Source organism: Polyergus mexicanus, unplaced genomic scaffold (assembly GCF_030449975.1).
Source record: "Polyergus mexicanus isolate NDT 795.1 unplaced genomic scaffold, iyPolMexi1.0 SCAF_4, whole genome shotgun sequence".
NCBI lineage: Eukaryota > Metazoa > Arthropoda > Insecta > Hymenoptera > Formicidae > Polyergus > Polyergus mexicanus.
The window spans coordinates 9,480,117-9,499,764 of record NW_027223324.1 but is presented as its reverse complement, the minus strand read 5'-3'; the positions used below and the strand labels follow the sequence as shown (position 1 = coordinate 9,499,764).

Sequence of the window (19,648 nt, the reverse complement as noted above, 5' to 3'; positions counted from 1 at the left end):
TAATCGATAAAAATTTATCGGGGTTTTTTCGAATATATATTGCGCGTTGTCGTGTTATACCAATCCCACCCAATGCAAATACTGCTTAACATGCAGGTATATGCAATCGTATATAGCTCCGTCGTATATAAATAAATAGCGTTAGCGAAAACGCTAGTTGGTTGATTGCGCTTTATCTTTTTTGTGCGTCCGGTCACAAAGCGCAAAAAAAAAAGAAAAAATTGGAAATTTCACGACTCGAAGCTTCAGCGGTCGAAAAATTCGAAAATATGTTTCGTCTTCTTGTGACGGCGACGACGTTCTTCGTCCTGATCGACGCGAAACTCCAGAGGTCAGCGTACTGCATTGTCAATCAGCATGATATTGAAATTATAAAGATTAATTCTCCTTTCTAGAATCAATATGAAAACGATGAGCATTTCGATAATAATTGAAGGAATTTTTTTTTTTAAAGTAAGAATGTGTGTCCCTGAAAAAAATATTTTCTGCGAGCGAAACTTCCGTTTTTGTTTACCTTATCACGTTTCTAAATTAAATATGCATACTGTGATTTGTGGTAAAATATATAATTGTCAACTATTTTTTGAAATAATAAATACTAAATAAGTATACTATATATATATTAGTGAGTTCCTCTTTGTCGTGTATTTATTCTCTGTATATTATATTCTCGTTTAGCAGTATATATAATCACCTTATTTAAAGTTATCTTTTTTTTGCACAAGATTATTTTTTACTTGCAACGTTATCTTTAACAAAGAATCAGAGTTTATTGAGTTATAATGATTTTATACATATTTAATTTTTTTGAACTATAAATTAAATAATACATTATAAATATAATAAGCAATATATTTTATGTAATGTATAATCTAGAATAATCATCGACTTAATTGCAATTAAAGTTCTTGATATAATTATATTTAAATACATTTATATTGTAAATATATAAGATAAAATTAATTTCTGGGATAAGGACTGAACTTGTACAGCCTTCTCATAACTTATATTTCTTTGGAATCTGCTGCGTTTGTATCATTAAAAAATTAAATATACATTTTACATATGTGTGTAGATGTATGTATGAATACATGCAAGCATGTAACAAGATGTTCTGTATGTTAATTCAAGGATTTTATTACACAAGACGGATTCTGTTCGACAAGCTTTGAAGAAAGTTGGCACCGACTTGCAACAGGTTGAATTGGCCGAAGAAAATTCTACTTCCGCGTTAGAACCATTGTCCAATTATTTGGATGCTCAGTATTATGGTGATATAGAAATCGGAACTCCGCCGCAGAAATTTAAAGTAATATTTGATACTGGCTCCTCAAATCTTTGGGTACCATCTAAAAAATGCTACCTTTTCAATATTGCTTGCTGTAAGTATCTTCTTGTTATTATACATATACATACATAAATATATATATATATGGACTATCAATTGACTTATGCCTACTATGAGTGTACAATTATATTTATTGATAAAAAATAAATCCAAAAATCCTAAAACTTTGACAAACAATGATAACTCAAAAATAAAAACAACAAATGCATTTATAAATATATATATATATTAGGTATCTGATAATTCAAATAATTATTGTACATTTAAATTAATAAGACTTATTTTTAAAATTTCTTTAACATTACCAACTTGTGATATTACTTACTATTTTTTACAGTATTACATAATAAATATGATAATACAAAATCCAGCACATATAGACCAAATGATACTCCGTTTGCTATTCAGTATGGCACTGGCAGTCTGACTGGATTCTTATCTACTGATGTAGTAAATGTGAGTCATCATTAAATAAACAATTCGATACAATCATAATTAATAAACATTTTCCAAGTATTCATTTTCGTTATTCTCTCGTGCCTGGTGATATTTTATTATTAATACAAATTTCTTTATAGATTGCCGGTCTCAATGTTCGAAACCAAACATTCGCGGAAGCGATTGACGAGCCAGGTTTAACATTCGTTGCTGCGAAATTTGATGGTATCATGGGCATGGGTTATCCCTCGATATCCGTGGATGGAGTGACGCCTGTTTTCTATAACATGATCAAACAAAATCTAGTGTCACCAGCCATTTTCAGCTTTTATCTGAATCGGTACGTACAGATATCTTCTCTCCATATGCATACTGCATATAGGTATAAAAATGTTTTTAATAAAAAAATATATATATATATATATTTATATATTATAATATAGAAAAAATATGTAATCTATGCAGAGACCCTTCGGCCGAGATGGGTGGTGAATTGATATTGGGTGGTTCCGATTCCAATTATTACAAAGGCAATTTCACATACGTTCCTGTCACTCGCAAAGGATACTGGCAATTTAAAATGGATGAGTACGTTATTTTTTAAATATTTCAAATTGTGACGACAAATTGTTAATATTATCGCGCTGTAGAGTCAGAATAGTCAAAACTAAAGACAAACAAGGTGTCATCCCCTTGTGCGCGGGTGGCTGCCAAGCTATTGCTGACACAGGTACCTCGCTAATAATTGGGCCAATAATAGACATCGCAATTATTAACGGACATATTGGAGCTATTGATGGAATAGTAAGTAAACAATGAGCTTTTCGCAAAGGCACGGCCTTCTATAGAAAAATTATAAAAACATGTTATTGAAATATAAATTAATATTTGGTAAAATACTAATTATTAATTTGATATTCTCTTTTGTTTCAAGGTGAATTGCCATCAGATTCCTAAATTGCCTATAATCAGTTTTATTCTGGGTGGTAAAACGTTTAATCTTACCGGTGAAGATTATATCCTTCAGGTGAATAACATGAATCGTAAATTGGTTTAAATTATTTAAGAATAGAAAGCATTCACACTATGTGTACTTAATTTTTTGCAGATTGAACAGGACGGCATCATGTCATGTACGAGCGGTTTCGAGGGATCTGACATGGAATTAAATGGTTTGCAATGGATTTTAGGCGATGTATTTATTGGCCGTTATTACACCGAGTTCGACGTGGACAATAATCGAGTAGGATTTGCCGTGGCGAAATAAATGTAGTAATATTTTCTCTTTCAGCTTATAACACTGTATTATTATAAAATATATTATATATTAAATACAATACAAATAAATTTGTTAAAAAATACATATTTTTTCATATTCTTACTCTTCGTTTTATTTATATTATTTATATATTTTATTTTAATAGTAATCCAATTGTTTTTCCCAATGTCTTCTTTATAATAATGTTTCCCGTTATTAAATTGCTTTTTATTTTGATATATATACACAGTATACATTTTGATATATATATATATATATATATATATATATATATATATATATATATATACACAATAGAAATGTATATAATGTGGATTATTGAGTTTTGTACAGTCTCGGATTAAAAAAGAATTAGTATTAAATGTTGTTCTTATATAATTACCAAATAATAACACAATTATTCTCATAGCAAATTTAATAATTACGAGATCCTCGTACGTATTCGAAAACGTTGTATATCTCTAATTTTGTTTTTAAAAACCTGCACAAATATTTATCAAACGAAGTAATTTATAACATCATTATATCATCAATTATATATTGTCTAAATACAAATAGATCTGTTAAAAAATAAAATAATATTTTTGTGTATTCAATTTATTGATTTTAATTATTAACCTTTCACATAGTTAAAAACTTGCAAACATTTATCAAACAAAATAATTTATAATATATTTCTACTCGTGCAATTATAGTTTTTTCTTAAAAAAAATCGCTAGATCTTTCCATTAATGATTCAAGCTTCACTTTATTTAATTCTTTAAATTTCGAAACAATCATTTTTATATCATATATTGCATGACAATCATTTAAAATATATTTACATTAATAATAAACAAAATTCTTGCTACAATATATGTCTTTCTGTTTAAAGATAAATTGTATTAAAAAGAATATTACAATTAATATATTTATGCATCATAAATTGTCTCATAGTTCCCAATCTATAAGAAAAAAAATATGCTATTATATAAATATAATATAAATATATTTATTATATAAATATAACATTATCTAATAAACTTTGCACAAATAGTAATATATATATATATACAATATAATGAAGCGTGGGCTTATATATACATATAAATACATATATATATATATATATATTTTTTTTTTTGCCATTATTTTAACAGCCTTGACTTTTTTCTTTTAATTTACTTTTGAAACATTGATTTATTTTAAAACATCGTCTGCATTTCTAATTCGAAGTCGCGTAGAAAACAAGCAATATTTCGATAAGAATGAGAGCAAGAGCATATATTTATAAAGACAAAAAATGATTAAAAAACGTGGAAAGTTTTTTGTTCGCATAAATAAAAAAGAAAACTTAAAACAACCAGAATTTTTCAAAATAACTATAATTATTGTTAATAATTATCACTGATTACAATCAGCTGAGACCCAAGACGAGACAAATATCATTATTAAATTTAAAAAAACTATCATATCATGTTGTATGTTCTTCATCATCAGTATTATTAAAATTTATCCACACAAGTTTTTATTTAAAAAAAAATTTAACTTTTTTTATCAACCGACAATATTTACACGTCATCAATAATTTTTGTATAATTCATGTATAATTAAGCCTTAACCTTGAACAGCGCGATACCTTATTGTGAAAGCAACTGATATGAACTTATTACTAATTACAATGCTACTTCTTGCGAGCAATGTGTCATTTGCAAAAGTCATTATTACATGGCTGCCTGTCTGGTCGACGTAAACAATATATTCTTTTGAAATGCTTATCGCTTCTTCTTCATTAATCACGCACACATTTAATAATTTATTTAATAATTTGTTTATACAATTTATGCTAATTAAAGAAAATACTAAACAAAATATTTTTAGATTTGATTGATCGATAGAAATCCGGAAGTGTTTCGAACGCGAATCGTATATATAGACGTTGCCACATGCCGAAAAATAAGAGTTTCTAGTTGTCGACTACAATTTACTTATTGTACGTCTACTCACAAGGTGCAAAAAAGAATTCGCCAGATATTTTGCAAATATGTTTCGCTTTTTCGTGGTGGCCGCGGCACTCTTCGTGCTGATCGACGGTCAAATCCAGAAGTAAGCACATATCGTATTGCATTATATATTGACATGATAAATATCAAATTTATAAAGATCGATCTATTTCGTTTATCGCATCCGACTTCCTAAAATCGATACGAAACTTGCGCAAATGCGATTGCGTTTTAAGAATTAGACAAAATTTATTTATACAAAAATGAACGTGTTTGTTTATTAATAAAAAAATAAAAATAGAATATTTTTGAAAATATATTCTCTATAAATTCATGAAGCATGCGCTATTGTCTAACTTATCGCGGTATCCTTATCACATTTTTAATAACTATTTTCTGACGTGTAAGCAGATGAACTATATATTTGTAAACTGCTTTTTCTTATTTGTTTATTTAACGCTATCTCTACATATACCCTTTTTTAGTAAATACAGTCATTTATTAGACGGGAATCGATGGGAATCAGGAAAGGCTTTTAACTTTTAAATGCGTATTTATTATTGATAGATTTACTCGTCTTACCGCGGCAAGGGCTCGGGACTGACTGACTGACTGCTTAATTACGTCCTTCCTTCACCTAGTACCTGTTTACACTTTCTTAATCCGTCCCGCTTCGTTTTTAAAAAATTTTGAATTATATCTTTGTCTTTAGGTATCTAAGATTACATACAACGATATCTTTAACTAACACTCAAAGTCTCTGTTATGTTATAACGCCTTAATATAAAACTTTAAAATTTAGGCTTTAAATTAAATAATATTTCAGATATATACGAAATATGAAAATTTTATATTAAAAATAATATTGGTTTAATCTATTAAAGTTTGTTACATATAATAATGCTTATATAATGTTTTATATTAAAATTATATATAGTGATTTTGATTTTTGTGACAATTATACATTTACATGACTTCCCTATAATTTATATTTTTTAAAAATGTTTGCTCTTTGTATTAGTAAAAATATAATTATGTATTATATATGTATATGTATGTATATGTATACATGTAACAAAATGTTCTTTATATTATTTTAAGGATTCCATTACACAAGACGGATTCTGTTCGAAAAACTTTGAAGAAAGGTGGTATCGACGTGCAAAAATTTTTGACCGAAGATAATAAAGGAACGGAACGTTTGAGCAATTATCTAGATGCGCAATACTATGGTAATATCACTATCGGAACTCCGCCGCAGCACTTTTCAGTATTATTTGATACTGGTTCCTCAAATCTTTGGGTACCATCAGCACAATGCAGCATTTTCAATTTGGCTTGCGGTAAATACGTTAATATATACAAGACAATAATTAATTTGGGCCCATAAGTACATAGCAATATTTTTTAAACTGCTCATGTGGCTCACACACATGAATGTATGTTTGTCTCTAGTAGAAAGCGAATTGAGAAAAATTGTAATCCATTCTCCCTTCTTCATTTTAAACATTAAAAATGGTTATGAATTCTTCGATATTTCTCACTAAAAAATATCGCTATGTACTTACAATTAATAAGTGTAATTTAATGAACACTCAAAACAAGCACTACGAATACATTACTATTTATCTAATATTTTAATATTTATATATACACATTATTGAATTTAATAATATTAATTATTGCATAAAAATATTAACAAAAATCTTGAATTTTCGAATAATTAATACCAAATCAAAGCGTACATTTAAAAAGATATTATAAATGTTATACTATTTTCTACTCTAACTACTAATTATATTTTAAAATTATAATCTTTTAGAATCCTTAAAAGAAATGAACAAATGCAATTTTAAAAATTAAAATTATTGATAATGTAAATATCACAAAACCAAGCTTTACAATTTACATATACAGACTTATTTCTACTATTTATCACATTCACTCTCTAAAGATGCAGGTAAGTTTTGACATGCAAAGATAACTTATGAGTTAAAACGGCAAATGTATGCATTTATATATATTTGATAATTCAAATAAGCATTCTTCGGATCAATAAAATTACTCTTTACTTTTCGAAAATTTTCTAATATTGCTAACTTGTGATATTACTTACTATTTTTTACAGATTCTCATAATAAATATAATAGTACAAAATCCAGCACATATATAGCAAATGATACTTTGTTTGCTATTCAGTATGGCACTGGCAGTCTGTCTGGATTCTTATCTACCGATGATGTAAATGTGAGTCATCGTTAATCAAATAATTCAGTATAATTGCAACTACAATTGTAGTTTATAAACATTTTTTAAAGTATTTTTATGTTATTATTGTGCATCGTGATATTTTATTATTAATATAATTTTTTATAGGTTGCCGGCCTCGACGTTCGACACCAAACATTCGGAGAAGCGATCTCTGAACCGGGCTTAACGTTCGTTTTTTCGAAGTTTGACGGTATCTTGGGTATGGGTTATCCATCGATATCCGTGGATGGAGTGACGCCTGTTTTCAACAATATGATTCAACAACACCTAGTGCAAGAGCCTATTTTCAGCTTCTATCTGAATCGGTTCGTATTTTCTTTTCATATGCATAGCGCATACCTATAAAAATGTTTTTAATAAAAATAGTTTATATATATATATATATATATATTTATATTATACAATAACATAAAGAAAATATTTAATCTATGCAGAAACCCTTCAGCCGAGGTAGGTAGTGAATTGATATTGGGTGGTGTCGATCACGATCATTACGAAGGTAACATCACATACTTTCCTGTTACTCACGAAAGCTACTGGCAATTTGGTCTGGATTAGTATGTCTTTCTTTTTTAATTACATTGATTATGTTTCAACAAAATTTTAATGTTATTGCGTTGTAGTGTCACAATAGCGGGCAATATATTGTCCCCGAATAGCCAAGCTATCGCTGACACGGGTACCTCACTAATAGTTGGACCATCAGAATATATCGACCTTATTTACCAATATATTGGAGCTGATGATAATGGAAACGTAAACGATCATATTTTTCACAATAGCATACCTTTCTATAAAAAAAATCATAAAATGTTACTGAATATATATTAATATTTTGTTAAATAATTAATTAGTAATTTAATATTTTATCTTTATATTTAATTTTATCTTTTGTTCAAAGGTGAATTGTAGTACGATTGATCAGTTGCCTACAATCGGTTTTGTTCTGAGTGGTAAAACGTTTAATCTTACCCCTAACGATTATATTATTCAAGTGAGTATTATATATATGGATTGTATTTCGATTTAAATTATTTAAGAATATGAAACATTTGCATTGTGTATTTAATTTTTCGTAGGATGAAGAAAACGGCGTCGCGATATGTATGAGCGGCTTCCAAAAACTTCCTGGCTTCGAGCTATGGATTCTGGGTGATGTATTTCTTGGTCATTATTATAGCGTGTATGATCTGGGAAGAAACCAAGTGGGATTTGCTCCTTCGAAATAAATGTCTTATTTTGAAGTTATACCTTTAGACATGAATTGCCATTAGATATGAATGACAGTCTCGCGAATAATAAAAAAAAAAAAATTTTTTTTATAACGTTTGATGCTTATTATTTCGTAATTCTTAATTACAATTATCAATACGGTGCACTGTTCTAAACGGATATTTTTGTGATGTATTCAAAAATTAAAACAAAAATATGTGCGGAATCTTCCATCAATATATAATTTGATGTATCTATTATATATTATCTAAATACAAATAGATCTGTTAAAAAATAAAATAATATTTTTGTGTATTCAATTTATTGATTTTAATTATTAACCTTTCACATAGTTAAGAACTTGCAAACATTTATCTTATAATATATTTCTACTCGTGCAATTATAGTTTTTTCTTAAAAAAAATCGCTAGATCTTTCCACATTAATGATTCAAGCTTCACGTTATTTAATTTTTTAAATGTCGAAACAATTATTTTTATGTCAAATATTACATGACAATCATTTAATATACAATTACATTAATAATAAACAAATTTCTTGCTATAATATATGTCTTTCTATTTAAAGATAAATTGTATTAAAAAGAATATTACAATTAATATATTTATGCATCATAAATTGTCTCATAGTTCCCAATCTATAAGAAAAAAAAATACTATTATATAAATATAATATAAATATATTTATTATATAAATATAATATTATCTAATAAACTTTGCACAAATAGTAATATATATATATAATGAAGCTAATATATACATATAAATACATATATATATATATATATATTTTTTTGCCATTATTTTAACATTCTTGACTTTTTTCTTTTAATTTACTTTTGAAACATTGATTTATTTTAAAACATCGTCTGCATTTCTAATTCGAAGTCGCGTGGGAAACAAGCAATATTTCGATAAGAATGAGAGCAAGAGCATATATTTATAAAGACAAAAAATGATTAAAAAACGTGGACAGTTTTTTGTTCGCATAAATAAAAAAGAAAACTTAAAATAACAAGAATTTTTCAAAATAACTATAATTATTGTTAATAATTATCACTGATTATAATCAGCTGAGACCCAAGACGAGACAAATATCATTATTAAATTTAAAAAAACTATTATATCATGTTGTATGTTCTTCATCATCAGTTTTATTAAAATTTATCCATATAAGTTTTGTTTTAAAAAAATATTTAACTTTTTTTATCAACCGACAAAGTTTGCACGTCATCAACAATTTTTGTGTAATTCATATATAATTAAGCCTTAACTTTGAACAGCGCGATATCTTATTGTGAAAGCAACTGATAGGAACTTATTACTACTAATTACAATGCTATATAGTCGTTGCCACATGTCGAAAAATAAGAGCTTCTAGTTGTCGACTACAATTTACTTTTCGTACGTCTACTCACAAGGTGCAAAAAAAAATTCGCCAGATATTTTGCAAATATGTTTCGCTTTTTCGTGGTGGTCGCGGCACTCTTCGTGCTGATCGACGGACAAATCCAGAGGTAAGCACGTATCGTATTGCATTATATATTGACATGATAAATATCAAATTTATAAATATCGATCTATTTCGTTTGTCGCATCCGACTTCCTAAAATCGATACGAAACTTGCGCAAATGCGATTGCGTTTTAAGAATTAGACAAAATTTATTTATACAAAAATGTACGTGTTTGTTTATTAATAAAAAAATAAAAATAGAATATTTTTGAAAATATATTCTCTATGAATTCATGAAGCACGCGCTATTGTCTAACTTATCGCGGTATCCTTATCACATTTTTAATAACTATTTTCTGACGTGTAAGCAGATGAACTATATATTTGTAAACTGCTTTTTCTTATTTGTTTATTTAACGCTATCTCTACGTATACCCTTTTTAGTAAATACAGTCATTTATTAGACGGGAATCGATGGGAATCAGGAAAGGCTTTTAACTTTTAAATGCGTATTTAGTATTGATAGATTTACTAGTCTTACCGCGGCGAGGGCTCGGGACTGACTGACTGCTTAATTACGTCCTTCCTTCACCTAGTACCTGTTTACATTTTCTTAATCCGTCCCGCTTTGTTTTTAAAAAATTTTGAATTATCTCTTTGTCTTTAGGTATCTAAGATTACATACAACGATATCTTCAACTAACATTCAAAATCTCTGTTAAGTTATAATTTCTTAATATAAAACTTTAGACTTTAAATTAAATAATATTTCAGATATATACGAAATATGAAAATTCTATAATAAAAATAATATCGGTTTAATCTATTAAAGTTTGTTACATATAATAATGCTTACATAATGTCTTATATTGAAATTATATATAGTGATTTTGATTTTTGTGACAATTATACATTTACATGACTTCCCTATAATTTATATTTTTTAAAAATGTTTGCTCTTTGTATTAGTAAAAATATAACTATGTATTATATATGTATATGTATGTATGGTATATGTATACATGTAACAAAATGTTCTTCATATTATTTTAAGGATTCCATTACACAAGACGGATTCTGTTCGAAAAACTTTGAAGAAAGGTGGTGTCGACGTGCAAAAATTTTTGACGAAAGATAATAAAGGCACGGCACGTTTGAGCAAATATCTAGATGCGCAATACTATGGTAATATCACTATCGGAACTCCGCCGCAGCAGTTTTCAGTATTATTTGATACTGGTTCCTCAAATCTTTTGGTACCATCAGCACAAGGCAGCAATTTAAATTTGGCTTGCTGTAAATACCTTAATATATACAAGACAATAATTAATTTGGGCCCATAAGTACATAGCAATATTTTTTATACTGCTCATGTGGCTCACACGCATGAATGTATGTTTGTCTCTAATAGAAAGCGAATTGAGAAAAATTTTATTCCATTCCCCCTTCTTCATTTTAAACATTGAAAATGGTTATGAACTCTTCGATATTTCTCATTAAAAAATATCGCTATGTACTTACAATTAATAAGTGCAATTTAATGAACACTCAAAACAAGCATTACGAATACGTTACTATTTATCTAATATTTTAATATTCATATATGCACATTGTCGAATTTAATAATATTAATTATTGCATAAAAATATTAACAAAAATCTTAAATTTTCGAATAATTAATACCAAATCAAAGCGTACACTTAAAAAGATATTATAAATGTTATACTATTTTCTACTCTATCTACTAATTATATTTTTCAATTATAATCTTTTAGAATCCTTAAAAGAAATGAACAAACGCAATTTAAAAAATTAAAATTATTGATAATGTAAATATCACAAAACCAAGCTTTACAATTTACATATACAGACTTATTTCTACTATTTATCACATTCACTCTCTAAAGATGCAAGTAAGTTTTGACATGCAAAGATAACTTATGAGTTAAAACGGCGAATGTATGCATTTACGTATATTTGATAATTCAAATAAGAATTCTTCGGATCAATAAAATTACTTTTTATTTTTCGAAAATTTTTTTAATATTGCTAACTTGTGATATTACTTACTATTTTTTACAGATTCTCATAATAATTATGATAGTACAAAATCCAGCACATATAAACCGAATGGTATTCCTTTTGCTATTCAGTATCGCACTGGCAATCTGTCTGGATTCTTATCTACCGATAATGTAAATGTAAGTCATCGTTAATCAAATAATCCAGTATAATTGCAACTACAATTGTAATTTATAAACATTTTTTTAAGTATTTATATGTTATTATTGGCATCGTGATATTTTATTATTAATATAATTTTTTATAGGTTGCCGGCCTCAACGTTCAAAACCAAACATTCGGAGAAGCGAGCTCTGAACCGGGCTTAACGTTCGTTTTTTCGAATTTTGACGGTATCTTGGGTATGGGTTATCCATCGATATCCGTGGATGGAGTGACGCCTGTTTTCAACAATATGATTCAACAACACCTAGTGCAAGAGCCTATTTTCAGCTTCTATCTGAATCGGTTCGTATTTTCTTTTCATATGCATAGCGCATACATATAAAAATGTTTTTAATAAAAAAAAGTTTATATAATATATATTTATATTATACAATAACATGGAGAAAATATTTAATCTATGCAGAGACCCTTCAGCCGAGGTAGGTGGTGAATTGATATTGGGTGGTGTCGATCACGATCATTACGAAGGTAACATCACATACTTTCCTGTTACTCACGAAAGCTACTGGCAATTTGGTTTGGATCAGTATGTCTTTTTTTTTAATTACATTGATTATGTTCCAACAAAATTTTAATGTTATTGCGTTGTAGTGTCACAATAGCGGACAATATCTTGTCCCCGAATAGCCAAGCTATCGCTGACACGGGTATCTCACTAATAGTTGGACCATCAGACGTTATCAACAATATTAACCAACTTATTGGAGCTGATTATAATGGAAACGTAAACGATCATATTTTTCACAATAGCATACCTTTCTATAAAAAAAATCATAAAATGTTACTGAATATATATTAATATTTTGTTAAATAATTAATTAGTAATTTAATATTTTATCTTTATATTTAATTTTATCTTTTGTTCAAAGGTGGATTGTAATACGATTGATCAGTTGCCTACAATCGGTTTTGTTCTGAGTGGTATAACGTTTAATCTTACCTCTAAGGATTATATTATTCAAGTAAGTATTATGGATTGTAATTCGGTTTAAATTATTTAAGAATATGAAACATTTGCATTGTGTATTTAATTTTTCGTAGGATGAAGAAGACGGCGTCGCGATATGTATAAGCGGTTTCGAGGCATCTGCTGAATCATTGCTATGGATTCTGGGCGAGGTATTTCTTGTTCAATATTATAGCGTGTTTGATCTGGGAAGAAACCAAGTGGGATTTGCTCCTTCGAAATAAATGTCTTATTTTGAAGTTATACCTTTAGACATGAATTGCCATTAGATATGAATGACAGTCTCGCGAATAATAAAAAAAAAAAATTTTTTTTATAACGTTTGATGCTTATTATTTCGTAATTCTTAATTACAATTATCCATACGGTGCACTGTTCTAAACGGATATTTTTGTGATGTATTCAAAAATTAAAACAAAAATATATGCGGACTCTTCCATCAATATATAATTTGATGTATCTATTATATATTATCTAAATACAAATAGATCTGTTAAAAAATAAAATAATCTTTTCATGTATTCAATATATTGATTTTAATTATTAACCTTTCACACAGTCAAGAACTTGCAAACATTTATCAAACAATATAATTTATAATATATTTCCACTTGTGCAATTATAGTTTTTTCTTAGAAAAAAATTGCTAGATCTTTCCACATTAATGATTCAAGCTTCAGGTTATTTAATTTTTTTAATTTCGGGAAACAATCATTTTTATGTCAAATATTGCATGACAATCATTTAAAATACAATTACATTAATAATAAACAAAATTCTTACTATAATATATATCTTTCTCTTTAAAGATAAATTGTATTAAAAAAGATATTACAATTAATATATTTATGCATCATAAATTGTCCCATATTTTCCAATTTATAAGAAATTTGCTATTATATATTATAAATTAAATATCATCTTAAAAAATTTGCAAATAGTAATATATAATGAAGCGATATATATAAGTATATCGTTCATGTCGAAATATATGCTTATATACATATACAGGGTGAATACCTTTTACAAACTTCTAGGGTATGTAGAGAGTTTAAAGTAGATCAACTTTTAAGAAACTCATGTTCGAAAAATGCAACGTCAAAATAGATGATTACAATAATTACTCATAATGACCAAGGTTAACATTTTTGAAAGAGTGTACAAGAACATACTTCGCAGATGCAATGCTTGCATCGAGGTTGATGTTATTATGAGCAATTATTGTAGCCATCTATTTTGACATTGTATTTAATTTTTGTAGTGTAATATAAGCAAATAAAATAATTATGAGAATTATTCCTAATATTGAACATACCAACAGTTTCAATCTGCAGCTCGCAAATGGTGCGTTTCCGGACATGAGTTTCTTATTAAAAGTTGGTCTACTTTGAACCCTCTACATACCTTAGAAGTTTGTAACACACAGTTAGTCATTTACATATATGTGTAAGCATATATAATATATATATATTATAAAATTGCGTCATTTAAAAAAATATTGTTCCAAAATATTAATCAGACAGTTTAAAAAAATATTTAATAATACTGATAAATATATATATATATATATATATATATATATATATATATATATATATATATATATAAAAGTAATCTATTACCATCTAATTTAATTATTGCTTCTGTAATAAATAATAAAATAAAATAAAATGTATGTGTGTATACTTTTTATAAAAAATATATAATCGTATAAATAATTATACTTTGCAAATATAAATGTCTCAAAATTGACGCTTATTATTAGTCTATCAGAGAAAACAATAGAAAGATACATTGATACATTGAATTTAACGACATAAGAACTTATACCCTCTCTCTATTATCTTTGAAGTGGATCAAATTTTTTCAATTATATTTATTGATAAATTTTTTCTAAAATTTTATAAGATATAAAGAACTGTATAAAAATAATAAAAAGAAAATATAAATTGCGAAATAAATAATATATTTTAAGATTTTTCATGAAAAAATAAATTTTACTTACAAATAGAATAAGACGATTAATCAACGGTTCTATATCTATGTATATTTTTTAAATATAATCGGTAAATTTTTTTCTTTTAATCGATTTTTGAAACATTGATTTATTTTAAAACATCGTCCACATCTCTAATTCAAAGTTCTTTATTTTTAGTTTTATTAAAATTATCCATACAGGCTTTGATTTAAAAAAAATTTTAATTTTTTTTTATCGGCAACTAATAATTTATATGTCATCAACATAAATTCTCACATTATTTATATATAATTGTACTTTAATCTTGAATAGTACGATGTTTTATTATGAAAGTAGCTAATTGAAATTTGTTACTAATTACAGTATTGCTTTTTGCAAACAAAATGTCATTTGCAAAACTAATTAAGAAAAATAGACGCGGAATACAATATTTTTTGAATAATTGATGGAGAGTTATCGTAAGCTTTCAAGCGTTCACATATGTCTTATCACCAAATTCTCTCCTTCTTTTGCCGCTTGAAGCATAGGTTTGTGCAACAATATATATATCAGTGTTGTCAATATATATCATATATATCTAGCGAAGTGCTAGTAAAGGATTATACTATATGTGTTTTATTTTTTTATGCGCTTGATTGTAAGACAGAAAAAAATTGTAGGTTTAAAATTTCACAATTTAAAGCCTCAGTCGCCGAAAATTTCAGAAACATGTTTCGTCCTCTCCTGGTGGTCACAGCGTTTCTTGCGCTGATCGACGCGCAGATCCAGAGGTCAGTATATTGTATTGCATTATATTGTAGTATATCGACGTGATAAATTTTAAAATTAATTACTCTCGTGATTGCATCAAGATTGCATACAATGTTTAACTACAAATCAGAATTTGTTAAGTTGATGATGACTATATATTTATAACTTAAAACTGTAAATTGAATAATACTTTAAATATACATATATGCAATCTGTAAATCAAATAATCTAAAAAGATCATTGATTTATATAGCATATTATAAAATTTCTAATGTAATTATGCTTAAATGCACGATGTAATTATATTATATGTACGTAAGATAATATTGATTTCTGCGTAGGTTGAATTTGTATAGTTTCCTCATAACATATTTTTCTTAAAAAATGTTTGCTGTAACAAAATATTTTTTATATTATTTCAAGGATTCCATTGTACAAGATGGATTCTGCTCGAAAAACTTTGAAAACAATGGGCATCGACGTGAAACAATTTGATTCGCCATGCAAAAAAAATAAAACTGCAACGGAACATTTGATCAATTATTTAGATGTGGAGTACTATGGTCAAATCAGTATCGGAACTCCACCGCAAATCTTTACAGTAATATTTGACACTGGTTCCTCAAATCTTTGGGTACCATCCAATAAGTGCTGCGATACCAACGTTGCTTGCTGTAAGTAATTTACAGTTAGTATATACACGCGATAATAATTGATTCACATCCACTAAGTATATAGCGATATTCATTCATGAATAATAAGTCGAAAAGACTTGAATCATTTTTTTTCTACGCATATTACTATCATCTATGCAGCTTATTGTTAAAGATATCTATTTGTCTGGCAAACATCACAGAAATAAATTTTATTTAATTATTTCCTTAAAAAAAATCTTATCGTTTTCTAGACATTTTTAGATATCTTTTTGCTTCTTTGTGCTGTCTGAGTTATTGCGCTAACTTTCTTAAGATAAAAATAAGCTTTGATATACAAAAATAATTTAATAATTAAAGCAACATTTATATTACATATATCTGATATTTCGAACAAGCGTTGCTATTTATTTAGATTAATAAAAAAAAAATTATTTTTGAGATCTTTTTAATATTACTAACTTGTGATATTACTTAATATTCTTTACAGTATTACATGATAAATATGATAATACAAAATCCTGCACATTCAAATCGAATGGTACTCTGTTCTCTATTGAGTATGGCTTTAATAACAATGTGTTTGGATTCTTATCTACTGATGTAGTGAATGTGAGTCATCATTAAACAAACAATCCAATTCAATTGCAACTATAATCATAGTCGATATATTTCTTAAATTATATTGTTATTCTCGTGCACAGAGACATTTTATTATTTTAATATCAATTTTATTATAGGTCGCCGGTCTCGATGTTCAGAATCAAACATTTGCGGAAGCGATTGACGAGTCAGGCTTAGCGTTTGTTGTTGCAAAGTTTGACGGTATCTTGGGTCTGGGCTATAAAACGACATCCATCGATGGAGTGACGCCAGTTTTCTACAATATGCTCCAACAAAACCTAGTGTCACAACCTGTTTTTAGCTTCTATTTGAATCGGTTCGTATCTTCTTTCCAAACGCAGCGCATGTCTCTCAAGAAAGAGTTTAAATAAATAAAAAAAAAATATATATATATATTAAAATATAAAAAAAACGATCTATGCAGAAATTGTTCAGCCAAGGCAAGTAGTGAATTGATATTAGGTGGTTCCGATCCCGCTCATTACTATGGCAGTCTCAGATATATTCCTGTTAGTCGTAAAGGATACTGGCAAATTACTATGCAAAGGTATGTCTTTTTTTTAATTACTGGTTATGTTCCAATTGTTAACATTATCGCGCTGTAGGGTCAGAATACTTAAAACTAAAGACAAACCAGGTCAAACCGTGTGCGCACATGGCTGCCAAGCTCTCGTTGGTACAGGTACCTCACTAATAATTGGACCAACATCGGAGATCAACATTATTAATAGCCATATTGGAGCTAAACTTGATAGTAATGGAGACGCAATAGTAAGTAGATAATTATACCTTTTATAATGATACAATCTTTATAGAAAAATTATAAAATGTTACTAAAGTATAAATAAATATATATGTTATATTATTAATTACACTAATTTGATATTATTTTTTTTTTTTTAAAGGTGAGCTGCAATCATATTGGTAAATTGCCCGTAATTCGTTTTATTTTACATGATAAGAGATTCCCCATTACCAGTAAGGATTACATTCTTAAGGTGAGTATCGTATGATTCGTTATCCTCGGTTTAAATTATTTAAGATTAAAATTAATTCTTCGTAGAAATCAACTGAGAACGGCACCACGATATGTTTGAGCGGTTTCTTGGGATCTAATTCACCGACATGGACTCTGGGCGATGTATTTATTCGCCGTTATTACACAGTGTTTGACCTAGGAAATAATCAAGTGGGATTTGCCCGTGCAAAATAAATGATTGTCTTCTCAAGAAAGTTACCAGAAGCGTTAATAGACGTAAATGATAATTTTGCGTGAATAAACTAAAAATATTTTTTTTTTAATAACATTTCATGCTTACTGTCTCGTGCAATTTTTATTTATAATATTATCTATGATCTATGCGATGCATCGTTATAGGCGGATATATGTAATATTTTTGAAAATTAAAACAAAAATGCGATATCTTCCATCAGTAATCTGAGATATATCTTTTATATAATATCGTATTAAGACGTATATTGTTTAAGTATAAATAAATCTATTAAAATAAAATACATTTTCTTTTTATATACCCTATATATAAATTTATATATTAGTCCTTCTTATTTTCATTTTTAAGTGTATATTATTTTCTTTCAATATATATCTTATTTTTTCTCCCTATTTATCTAATAATAATTATGCAACAGTTTACAGTCATTAAAATAATATTATAACAGAGAACGTAGTGTGTGTAATATGTCTTATAAATAATTCTCTATTAATGATAACAGCAATAATAATTCTATAGTTTTTTAATATAGTTAAATTATTTTTTCCTCATAATATTTCTTGTTATTAAGCTATCTTAATTTTTGATATAAATAAATCTTGCTTTCTTAGTAAAAAGGAATAAAATATTCGGAAGATATCTATTATTTCTTTTATAAAATTTTTTTTTGTAATTCTTTCTCACAAGATTTATGTTTTACACGATAGTAATATATATAATGTAAATCTTTGTTTTTCGTACAGTCTCGAAATAAAAATCATTATTAAATGTTCTTATGAAATTAATATAACACGTTGTCCCCATAATTTATGATTACAAGATACTCATAATCATCACAATATCAGTGACAATGGATGATGATATACTCGACGTCTCGTGCATCCGTTGGCTTCGTTATAACATTCTATGTTTAATAACAAGGATTATCTCATGATCCGGACCTAGGAAATGTAGCACTTTGTTCTTGAATGTCATATTTAAGTGGGTTTATTACACTGCTAAATCTGTCGATTTCAACGTAATTGATCGAATAGATTTGACTTTTCAGCGATATTTATGACTGAACATTTTTTTACCGATTTATTTAAAAATCTGCTCGTAAATAATTGAATTATAAATTAGAAAATAAATAATATATATTAAGAGATTTTTTTTTCTTTAAAACAAATTTTACAAAAATAAAATAAAACAA

At 27.3% G+C, this 19,648-nt stretch overlaps 3 protein-coding genes across 3 annotated transcripts; all 3 read left to right on the top strand.

Annotated features, from left to right (window-relative positions):
* Positions 1–195: 195 nt before the first annotated feature.
* Positions 196–3,111, top strand: LOC138932491 (lysosomal aspartic protease-like). Its single transcript, XM_070294391.1, has 8 exons — positions 196–331; positions 1,132–1,382; positions 1,686–1,804; positions 1,927–2,126; positions 2,252–2,374; positions 2,437–2,590; positions 2,721–2,813; positions 2,895–3,111. The coding sequence occupies exons 1-8, from the start codon at positions 270–272 to the stop codon at positions 3,051–3,053; spliced, it is 1,161 nt and encodes a 386-aa protein (XP_070150492.1). The 5' UTR covers positions 196–269; the 3' UTR covers positions 3,054–3,111.
* Positions 3,112–5,001: 1,890 nt separating this feature from the next.
* LOC138932835 (lysosomal aspartic protease-like) lies at positions 5,002–13,670 on the top strand. Its single transcript, XM_070295023.1, has 15 exons — positions 5,002–5,150; positions 6,149–6,390; positions 7,176–7,294; positions 7,424–7,623; positions 7,753–7,875; positions 7,942–8,074; positions 8,220–8,312; positions 8,398–8,540; positions 11,060–11,301; positions 12,088–12,206; positions 12,335–12,534; positions 12,656–12,778; positions 12,844–12,976; positions 13,122–13,214; positions 13,294–13,670. The coding sequence occupies exons 1-15, from the start codon at positions 5,089–5,091 to the stop codon at positions 13,441–13,443; spliced, it is 2,175 nt and encodes a 724-aa protein (XP_070151124.1). The 5' UTR covers positions 5,002–5,088; the 3' UTR covers positions 13,444–13,670.
* Positions 13,671–15,785: 2,115 nt separating this feature from the next.
* On the top strand, positions 15,786–18,714 carry LOC138932488 (lysosomal aspartic protease-like). Its single transcript, XM_070294386.1, has 8 exons — positions 15,786–15,967; positions 16,371–16,621; positions 17,091–17,212; positions 17,341–17,540; positions 17,649–17,771; positions 17,830–17,995; positions 18,130–18,222; positions 18,288–18,714. Exons 1-8 carry the CDS (start codon positions 15,906–15,908, stop codon positions 18,435–18,437), a joined length of 1,167 nt encoding a protein of 388 aa, XP_070150487.1. The 5' UTR covers positions 15,786–15,905; the 3' UTR covers positions 18,438–18,714.
* Positions 18,715–19,648: the final 934 nt, after the last annotated feature.